At 41.8% G+C, this 11,517-nt stretch overlaps 1 protein-coding gene across 1 annotated transcript; it reads left to right on the top strand.

The window, feature by feature from the left end:
• Nucleotides 1–67: 67 nt before the first annotated feature.
• On the top strand, nt 68–10,230 carry surf2 (surfeit 2). Its single transcript, NM_001011201.2, is given in 6 exon segments — nt 68–162; nt 3,221–3,375; nt 6,160–6,263; nt 7,534–7,713; nt 9,178–9,293; nt 10,131–10,230. Coding segments are annotated over 6 exon segments (711 nt in total). The 5' UTR covers nt 68–87; the 3' UTR covers nt 10,212–10,230.
• The last annotated feature ends 1,287 nt before the right edge of the window (nt 10,231–11,517 follow it).

The following is an 11,517-nucleotide window of genomic DNA, read 5'->3' as shown; positions in this document are numbered from 1 at the left end:
TGTCCGCCGCCCCGCCGTCTATGGTAGCGAGCACTTCCGGTCTCAGCGTTCGCATGGGAAACACGTGGGTGGCGCTTGGTGACAGCGATGGAGGCGCTGCCGGGAGATGTGCGACTGTTTCTACAGCAACACCCGAGTCTGCAACTCATCGCCGCCAATAAGGTGAGGGTTATACTGTAACAGGGAATAGAATCCTAACACCGGCATAGAAATAGGCCGGGGGTCCTGCCTGGTACTGTGGAGAGATTAAAGTAAGGCTATTAGGTACGGATCGTCTGAGGGGTCAGTTCTGTAAGAGTTCTCCCATTAGTCTCCATTAACACCTGAAACGCATACATCTTTGGATTTTCATCCCTTTGAAATGTGTGTGTGTTTTTTTTTTTTAAATAAAATTCCCATCTAGATTGTAAGCTCTATGGGGCAGGGACCTCCATCCTCTTGTGTTTTTGACTCTTATTGCAACTGTATCTTGTATTTATTGTTACACTTTGTATTTATCTTAATAAGCCACTGTTTATATTACAGGTATAGGACCCATTATCCAGAATGCTCGGGACCAAGGGTATTCCGGATAAGGGGTCTTTCTGTAATTTGGATCTCAATACCTTAAGTCTACTAAAAAAATCAATAAAACATTAATTAAACGCAATAGGATTGTTTTGTCCCCAATAAGGATTATTAATATCTTAGTTGGGATCAAGTACAAGTACTGTTTTATTATTACAGAGAAAAGGGAATCATTTAACCATGAAATAAACCCAATAGGGCTGTTCTGCCCCAATAAGGGGTAATTATATCTTAGTTGGGATCAAGTACAGGTACTGTTTTATTATTACAGAGAAAAGGGAATCATTTAACCATGAAATAAACCCAATAGGGCTGTTCTGCCCCCAATAAGGGGTAATTATATCTTAGTTGGGATCAAGTACAGGTACTGTTTTATTATTACAGAGAAAAGGGAATCATTTAACCATGAAATAAACCCAATAGGGCTGTTCTGCCCCCAATAAGGGGTAATTATATCTTAGTTGGGATCAAGTACAGGTACTGTTTTATTATTACAGAGAAAAGGGAATCATTTAACCATGAAATAAACCCAATAGGGCTGTTCTGCCCCCAATAAGGGGTAATTATATCTTAGTTGGGATCAAGTACAGGTACTGTTTTATTATTACAGAGAAAAGGGAATCATTTAACCATGAAATAAACCCAATAGGGCTGTTCTGCCCCCAATAAGGGGTAATTATATCTTAGTTGGGATCAAGTACAGGTACTGTTTTATTAATACAGAGAAAAGGGAATCATTTAACCATTAAATAAACCCAATAGGGCTGTTCTGCCCCCAATAAGGGGTAATTATATCTTAGTTGGGATCAAGTACAGGTACTGTTTTATTATTACAGAGAAAAGGGAATCATTTAACCATGAAATAAACCCAATAGAGCTGTTCTGCCCCAATAAGGGGTAATTATATCTTAGTTGGGATCAAGTACAGGTACTGTTTTATTATTACAGAGGAAAGGGAATCATTTAACCATGAAATAAACCCAATAGGGCTGTTCTGCCCCAATAAGGGGTAATTATATCTTAGTTGGGATCAAGTACAGGTACTGTTTTATTATTACAGAGAAAAGGGAATCATTTAACCATTAAATAAACCCAATAGGGCTGTTCTGCCCCCAATAAGGGGTAATTATATCTTAGTTGGGATCAAGTACAGGTACTGTTTTATTTCTACATAGAAAAGGGAAATCAGTTTTTAAATTCTGAATTATTTTATTAAAATGGAGTCTATGGGAGACAGGCTTTCCGTAATTCGGGGCTTTCTGGATAACGGGTTTCCGGATAAGGGATCCGATACCTGTAATGTATTCTACTGGTCAGCACTGCGTAGCACTTTATAAATGAAGATGTACATACATTAATCTAACTTTTAGTATGATACAGAGTGATATTCTGAGACAACTTGCAGTTGGTCTTGTTTTAAATGAGCATACCTCCCAACATTTCAAAAAAATGTAAAGAGGGACAAAAAGAAATGCAGCGGTGAAAACATTTGATCACGCCCATTTTTGTGACCACACCCCCTAAATACCAATCCAAAATTTGGCAGGTTGTTTAAAGTTTGAACACCTTTCTGGGGGGGTTTGGGGGGTCTTGTTTTATGTCAGGGCTGGGCAAACTTTTTGGCTTAGGGGCCTCATTGACTAAAGCTGGCCATACACTTGGTCGCATGAAACATCGTAAGATCTGCCACACACCATTCAGGGCTGAATCGGCAGGTAAGGAGGTAGAAACAATAGGATTTCTACCTCCTTCTGCCGATTCAGTGCTGAAGGGAGATTTTGGTCAGGCGCCTTCTATGGCGCCCGATCAAAATTTTCAAACTGGTCCAATTGGCGAGTCGGACGATATCAGCAGCTTCCTGCAATATCGGTCGACTCGCCGACATACCAAACACGCACCGAATATCGGACGAAACGAGGTTTCGTACAATATTATCGGTGCGTGTATGGCCACCTTTACAGACGGGCCGTTTCCACTCGTCAGTCCCCAGGCACCAAGTCTTGCGGGCTGGATTAAAAAGACCAACGGGCCGTAGTTTTCCCACCCCTGTTTTATGTGTTATTACAGTTTTACTGAAATTGCCCTTTAAACTGCAAGTCTCAGTCCCCGCAAGAGACCTGTTTAGTTTATTAGTTACAATTGTATCTAAGTGCGAGTGTAGTTTGTTGTTTTCTGGGTTCTGCCCAAAGCTACTTATTTAATTAAGTTTGAGAAACTTTGTATCCTTTTTTTAGCATTCAGTGCAGGAGATCAAAGGGAAATGAGGGAAATTTCAGTAGGGATCCGGGACTGAGGGCAGAGCTGTTAAAATCGTGACCGTCCCAGGAAATTTGGGACAAGTGGGAGATATGAATGAAAACAAAATAGTAAAAAAAATTACAAAAACAATTTTTTGTTGTTGCTGCCGGGATCAGCAACACCCCTCAGTTGGAGGTTGGAACGAATTAGAAGAGAAAGACAAATCAGGGGTAGTCATTGTACCTCTTATCCTACCCCTAGTTTGGGCCCTTGTCCCCTTAACCAACTAAATGCCTAACATATTACCACCCTGCACTGAATTCAGGTTTACTTGTCCTTTAATTTCTGCAATTAAGTAACTTTTTTTTCCTTTCTTGAGTAACAAATTTTATTATGTGTATCTTTCCCCTCTCAGGTTCGCTGTACCCTGACTGGGCATGAGTTGATCTGCCGACTCCCCGAACTGCAAAGCTTCACCAGAGGGAAGAAGTACCAGAGATTAACCACTGCCTCCTCCTCTTTTGACTTCAGCAGCTTCGAGCCCCACATCGTACCAAGTACAAAAAATCCGTACGTGTCGCTCCGCCCTCTGATCTGCATTGAGGTAGCGTCGGGTAGGGGAAGGAATAATATATCCAGCTCCTAGAAAGCACCATGTGTCATCAACCTCCTATTTTTCATATGCCATCTATCTGTTGTATGGTTGCTAGGGTTCAAATTACCTTAGCAACCAGGCAGTGGTTTGATTGAGAGACTGATATATGTATAGGAGAGCACCTGAATAGAAAAATAAGCAATAGAAAGTAACAATAATAATAACGGTAGCCTCACAGGGTGTTTTGGCTGCCGGGGTCAGTGACCCCCCCATTGGAAAGCAGCAGAAGAAGGCAGCACATAATTCAAAATGTATGAAGAGTAAATAATGAAGACCAATTGAAAAGTTGCCTTGAGAGGAAACTTCAGGCCACTATAGCAAATCGCGGAGCCGCGTATGCCATCCCACCGGCGATTTACATTCTAGCCGGTGGTGTGGCAATGCGGGGAGATTAGTCGCTCGCGACAGCGAAGATTTGTCGATTGGCGACTAATCTCCCCGTGTGTCACTGCACTTACCGTGGCTAGTATGTATGTATATCTGTGTTTATAAAGTGCTACTTATGTACGCAGCGCTGTACAGTAGAATACATTAATACAAACGGGGTTATTAAGATAATAGATAATTACAAAGTATTACAATAAATACAAATAAAAGATACAGTTGCAATAAGATAAGAGTCAAAGACACAAGAGGATGGAGGTCCCTGCCCCGTAGAGCTTACAATCTATCTAGTAGAATGAATATGAAACAGTGCCGCTGGCTAGACCACTGAGGGCTAGTTCATCTTTAAGTTAAGTTTTAGTATGTTATAGATTGGCCAATTCTAAGCAACTTTCCAATTGGTCTTCATTATTTATTTGTTATAGATTTTAAATTATTTGCCTTTTTCTAACTCTTTGCTGTTTTTAAATGGGGGTCACTGACCCCGGCAGCAAAAAAACTATTACTCTGTGAGACTCCAGTTTTATTGTTACTTTTTATAACTTTCTTATCCAGACACTCCCCCTATTCATATACCAGTCTCTCATCCAAACCGCTCCCTGGTTGCTAAGGTAACCTGGACCCTAGCAACCAGATAGCTGCTGAAACTCCAAACTGGCGAGCTCCTGGACTGAAAATGAAATAACTAAATTAACAATAAAAAAAATGAAGACCAATTGCAAATTGTCTCAGTATATTACTCTCTACATCATACTAAAAGTTAACTCAAAGGTGAACAACCCCTTTAAGAAGCGAGCGTGATGAATATGAAGCTTGGGAACAGAGAGGCCCCTGATGTTTCTCTGGTCAGTTCTAAGCTGAGCAACATCACAGGACTTTCCTATTCTCGCTAAATTAAGGGGTCAGCATCCTGCTTGTACAACATGAGTGCAATAAATAATAAGGGATGGGTTGTGTATACTGGCATTCTTATTATCTACTGCACAACCAAAAAATAACTGAATAGCTCCAGTTTCCCTGTTTAGCTCAAGAAATAACAAAAACACATATTTTTGTCATTAAAATTCATTGCACTCGTGTTGAAACTTTTAATCTCAAAATTAAAGGGGAACTCCACCCAAACACAACATAATTTCAAGCAGGTTTGAAATATGCATCAATTTAAAAAAAAATATGCCGCCTTTTCATGGTTTTTAATGTAATAATATGGTTTGGAACAGTTCCCTAAGCCCCGCCCCCTGTTCCCCTGCTGATCTGGCTGACTACTTTGATATTTAAATAAAATGTAACCGTAGTCTCCTCCCCTCAGCCTGCCTCCTCCCAATCCCACAATTCCCTGCTGCACACGTGATGTCAATAAGGAAAGGAACATCACAGTGCAATGCATTGTGGGTTATGTAGTCCTGCATACTGTCTGTTAAGGTCCCCATACATGGGCCGATTTTAGCTGCCGATATGAGTCCCCTAGACCAGGGGTAGGGAACCTTGGCTCTCCAGCTGTTATGGGACTACCAGTCCCACAATGCATTGCAGGAGTCTGACAGCCACAGTCATGGTTAATTAAGGAAAATGCTTGCTGGGATTTGTAGTTTTATCACAGCTGGAGAGCCAAGGTTCCCTACCCCTGCCCTAGACCGATTCGGCAGCTAATCGGCCCATGTATGGGCACTACCGACGGGCTTGCCCGACCGATATCTGGCCTGGAATCGTCCAGATATCGATCAGGCAGGTTAAAAAATCTAGTCGGATCGGGGACCCCATCATCTCATTGATGCGGTTCCCGAACCGACTTTTCCTATACCTGTCATTATAATTCGATCGTTTGGCCCTAGGGCCAAGCAAGAAAATCTGAAGGTGTATGGGCACCTTAAGCTGTGCAGTTGTTTCAATTAGTAACATCAGTGTTTTAGTCCCTCCTCCCCTGCCAGGCTTTTAAATGATGCAGAAAGAGGAGAACTGTTTTTTCAGCTGCATTTCAGCATATAAAATGGTATTTATTCCTACTTTTTTGAAGGAACAGGTTACAATGATGGGTATATAAGGGGCTTCTGTGTTGTGTGGGGGCTCTTTAACAGATTTTGGTTCGTAAGCCGGAGTTCCCCTTTAATTAGAGGATAAGATAATATAAATTGCTCAGAGGAGCTCTCTGAGCAAATTTCCGTTTATCTGTTTTAAGGGTTTACCTAAAAAGTGTAGAAACCCGAGTAATAAAGGAGATCAAGCCTGGTAGCCGAGACGTAGAATAAATGTGATTCCTGGGCATTACACTAGTTTCTGGCTATCTTAATGTGCGTCCCTGTGCCCTTTACTTCTAGGAAGCAGCTGTTTTGCAAGCTGACTCTGCGCCACATCAACAGGATCCCAGAGCACATCCAGCGCCACGTGCAGGGCAAGCGATATACTAGAGCTTTGAAGAAATGTGAGTCTCATTATAGAGAAGCTAAAGGGGCTTGTTATGTGCATGTTTGCAGCAGAACAACTTCTCCCATCACCCTCGCTGGCCAATAGCACTCTCACCGGGTCTCCTCTGCTACCGCCAATCACCTGCCCACTTGCTGTATGTATTCTCAGGGTGACAGCAGAGGTATGTGCCTACGGCCCTAGTGCCACCCCGTCGTTTTAGGCTCGTGTCTCTGCTGCCTACCACTAATTCTGGCCCTGGAATTGGGCACTTGAGATCAGAGCCACCATCAGAAATGTTGGGGCCCCTTACAAGTTATTTTTATGGGCCCCCCATAAACACATGTTATCGAACTCATTATGCTAAAACGTTCCGAATTAGGGAAAGGCCATCTCTCATAGACTCCATTGTAATTAAATAATTTTAAAAATGGTTTCCTTTTTCTCTAATAATAAAACAGTACCTGTACTTGATCCCAACTAAGATATAATTACCCCTTATTGGGGGCAGAACAGCCCTATTGGGTTTATTTAATGGTTAAATGATTCCCTTTTCTCTGTAATAATAAAACAATACCTGTACTTGATCCCAACTAAGATATAATTACCCCTTATTGGGGGCAGAACAGCCCTATTGGGTTTATTTAATGGTTAAATGATTCCCTTTTCTCTGTAATAATAAAACAATACCTGTACTTGATCCCAACTAAGATATAATTACCCCTTATTGGGGCAGAACAGCCCTATTGGGTTTATTTAATGGTTAAATGATTCCCTTTTCTCTGTAATAATAAAACAGTACCTGTACTTGATCCCAACTAAGATATAATTACCCCTTATTGGGGGCAGAACAGCCCTATTGGGTTTATTTCATGGTTAAATGATTCCCTTTTCTCTGTAATAATAAAACAGTACCTGTACTTGATCCCAACTAAGATATAATTACCCCTTATTGGGGGCAGAACAGCCCTATTGGGTTTATTTCATGGTTAAATGATTCCCTTTTCTCTGTAATAATAAAACAGTACCTGTACTTGATCCCAACTAAGATATAATTACCCCTTATTAGGGGCAGAACAATTTGCTTATAATGGAGTCTATGGGAGATGGCCTTCCTGTAATTCGGAACTTTCTTGATAACAGGTATGTAAATAACGGATACCCATACCTGTACTGCTGAAAGGCTGCTATCAGCCTGAATTGGTGAAAGGCATCATTATCTTCTGGTTGGATGGTGTGTGTTTTGGGAGATGTATTACAGAGCCTTATGTCTCCCTCTCCTGTTGCAGATGAGGAGTGCAAGCAGCAGGGAGTGGAGTTCGTCCCTGCTTGTCTCCGGAACAAAACCAAACCAAAGGACAACTCGGGCCATGAGCGGTCAGCGGGCAGAAAGGGAAACACGTGGGAGCCGCCCTTCAGTGATTCAGAGGACAGCGACTCGGGGGACAGCATGAGTGATTTGTACCCAGGTGTGACTTAGGTTTGAGAAGGAGGCTGTAATGGCTAGTAACATGGCTAGCTGCTACTGTAGCTCTGGTGAAGCACTGAAGGCTAAATATGCTCTCTTTGTTAGAGGTTTATTTCCTCTCTAAGTACACAGAGGCTCATAGAGCCCCCCTACAGGCCCAATAAATAGTGACTGTCTGTGGCATCACACAGCACCCATCTGGGATTGGCCTGAACCCACAGATTGCCAGTCTAAGCCTGCAAAGTCCATGGAGGGGTAAAATCCTACAGTAGCAAACTTTGCACCAGGTCTAGTAACCTATAGCAACCCTTTCTGAAAGCAAAAACTTTATTGGTCTGTACAATATACTAAGCAGGGTGCAAAGTTTGTAACTTATATTATAAACCCCTTTTTAACATTATTATGAAGGGGTTGTTCGTGTTTGAGTTAACTTTTAGTATAATGTAGAGAGTAATATTCTGAGACAATTTGTCATTGGTCTTCATTTTTAGTTTCTTTTTGTTCAGCGGCTTTCCAGTTTGCAGTTCCAGCAGCTATTTGGTTGCTGGGGTCCAAATTACCTTAGCAACGAGGGAGTGGTTTGAATTAGAGACTGATATATGAATAGGAGAGGGGCTGAATTGAAAAATAATTAATAAAACAATAACAATAAAACTGTAGCCTCACAGAGCAATCGTTTTTGGGCTGCCAGGGTCAGTGACCCCATTTGAAAGCTGGAAATAATGAAGACCAATTAAAAATGTGCTTAGAATTGTCCATTCTATAACATACTAAAAGTTAACGTAAACGTTAAAATAATAGGCAAAAAGTATGCTCAGCTCTAATACAAGGAAAACGATATCCCTATAAGAACACTTAACAGATAGTTTCTATCATATTAAGTGACCTATTAAAGAATCTTACCAAACTGGAAAATATATATATAATTACTAATTATATAGATCCTTGATCCGCCATTTTGTGATGGGCTGTGTGCTCCCTCAGAGATCAGCTGACAGGAAATAATGCAGCTCTAACGGTAACCGGAAGTAGTGTGGGAGCAAAAGGCAGAACTCTGCCCATTCATTGGCTGATGGGGCCTAGCATGTATGTGTGCCTTGGCCTGTTTGTGTGCACTGTGACTCCTATGATCCCAGGGGGAGGCCCTTAGTACTTAAAATGGCAGTTTTCTATTTAGGATTACCCAATGGCACATACTACTAAAAAAGTATATTTATATGAAAATGGTTTATTTATATGAAGCAGGGTTTTACATATAAGCTATTTTATGTGATCTCTTTTTTTAGAGACCTAAATTGTTTGGGGTATATAGATTTCCATTCAATGTTGAAGGAGTAGGTGCTCCCTTGGATTTCTTGAGTTAGAATCATTGAATGGATCATCTTCCAGAACTGGGGATACCTGTAATTTATTCCAAATACCCATTATAACAGAACAGCTGTTTCTCTTATTTCCACCCCCACAGCCCAGCTGTTCACTAAGAAAAATCATGAGAATGAACAAGATGACAGTTTTCAGTCGGATAGTGATGAGGAGGAGATGGAGGTGGAGCCGCCTCAGAACCAAAATAAAAGACAACAGGTGCGTACGCAGGGGGTCCTTCACTATGGGGTTCAATGACACCGACTTTGTGTACAGGGTAAAATGTGGGGAGAAATCCTATTTGCAAGCCTAGTCTGGGGGTCGTTTAGTGTAGGATTTGGGGTGGATATTGTAGTTATGGCAACATTACGTGTACATCTGTGTTTCTAGATATCTATATATACACAATTTTAATATCAATGTATGGGTTCTGTAAAAAAGGGAGAGTAAGGCTCATTGTGCTTACATAACTTCTCTTACATGCTCTGTGTGTGCTCTCTTAAAGGGGAACTCCGACATGTGAACGAAAATTTGCTAAAGAGCCCCATACAACACAGAAATCCTTAATATCCCTGTCACTGTAATCTGTTCCTTCAAAAAATAGGAATAAATACTGTTTGTATATGCTGAAATCCAGCTGCAAAACTGTTCTTCTCTTTCTGCATCATTTGAAATCCTGGCAGGGGAGGAGGGACTAAAACACTGATGTTACAAGTTGTAGCAACTTCTCCACATCTTACAGACAGCATGCAGGAACTACATAACCCACAATGCATTGCACTGCGATGTTCCTTTCCTTATTGACATCACGTGTGCAGGGAATTGTTGGATTGGGAGGATGCAGGCTAAGGCCAGTTGACTACTGTTACATGTTGTTTGAGTCTCAAAGTAGTCAGTCAGATCAGCAGGGGAACAGGGGGCCCGGGCTTAGGGAACTGTTCCAAACTATATTAAATATAATGAATATTTTTTAATTGACGTATTGTGAAGTTGCTTAAAATTATGCTTAATTTGGGTGGAGTTCCCCTTTAATAATCCACTTATTTTTGTTCTCAGAAACAGAATGGCCCAGCAAAGAAGAAATTTAAGAAGCACCACCAGAAAGCCAAGCATTTCAGAAAGTCAGCAGCGAAATAAACTTGATTTGTTCTTTTTGTACAACTACTGTTATTGTGATTGCTGGTGAAAAGGCTTCTTTTTTTTTTTTTTGTAGTCTGGAAATACAGAATTTTCTGTCATTTGGAGCTTTATTGATGAGTTGATAGGTGGTGATTACATAGTGCCAACATATTGTGCAGACATACCGGCCCCAGTGGAATTACATTCGCACACTAGGGTCGGTTTTATCAGGAGCCAATGAACTTGCTTTTATGTTTTTTGGAGTGTGGAAGGATTCTATGCAGGTAGTGGCTGGAATTGAACCTAGGACCCTAGCATTACAACCATTGTGCGACCAAAGGTATCTAAGCAGGATGCTAAATCCTCAAACCTGTCCGCACAGTGCACAGTGCAATTTTCTGCTAATAAGAGTAGTGATGTGTGGGTCAAGTTTTTCTTGACCCACACCCGATCTGGTTAGTCCCCTCTATATTTAGACCCGGGGCCGACCTACCCACCACTGGCATCATAAAAGGGGCGGGGTGTGGACAGGCGCGTGCCTATAAATTAGAGAGCCGGAACGGGAATCCTGCAATAGGAGCACCTTCACTATGTTGCTTCTCCTTTAAGGTTGAGTCCATTGGCACAAATAGTGTTTTGGCATTAAAACCCTACTATAGTTTATATAAATACCCTGCTGTGTAGCCCCGGGGGCAGCCGTTCCTGCACTGGTACAGCTGGGGTGTTTGCTACAGAAACCCTACTATAGTTTATATAAATACCCTGCTGTGTAGCCATAGGGGCAGCCATTCAAGCGGGGAAAAAAAGGAGAAAAGGCACAGGTTACATAGCAGATAAATAAAATACCATTGTATTCTACAGAGGTTATCTGCTATGTAAAGGTGGCCATACACGTGGCGATCTGACGATGTTTCGTACGACCATCGGTCGCACGAAACATCATAAGATCCGCCACACACCATTCAGGGCTGAATCGGCAGGTAAGGAGGTAGAAACAATAGGATTTCTACCTCCTTCTGCCGATTCAGATCTGAAGGGAGAATTTTGGTCAGGTGCCTTCTATGGCGCCCGATCAAAATTTTCAAACTGGCCCGATCGGCGAGTCGTCCGATATCAGCAGGTTCCTGCGATATCGGTCGACTCGCCGACATACCATACACGCACCGATTATCGTACGAAACGAGGTTTCGTACGATAATATCGGTACGTGTATGGCCACCTTAACCTGTGCCTTTCCTCATTTTTCTCCATTGCATGTCATTCCTGAAGAAGAGTGCTGGCCTAGGGGGGGGGAAAAAAAGCTTGGTGAATTATCCTTTCCTTG

Source organism: Xenopus tropicalis, chromosome 8 (genome assembly GCF_000004195.4).
Source record: "Xenopus tropicalis strain Nigerian chromosome 8, UCB_Xtro_10.0, whole genome shotgun sequence".
NCBI classification, from domain to species: domain Eukaryota; kingdom Metazoa; phylum Chordata; class Amphibia; order Anura; family Pipidae; genus Xenopus; species Xenopus tropicalis.
Note: the sequence above shows the minus strand (reverse complement) of the source record. Positions and strands in the feature narration are given on the sequence as shown.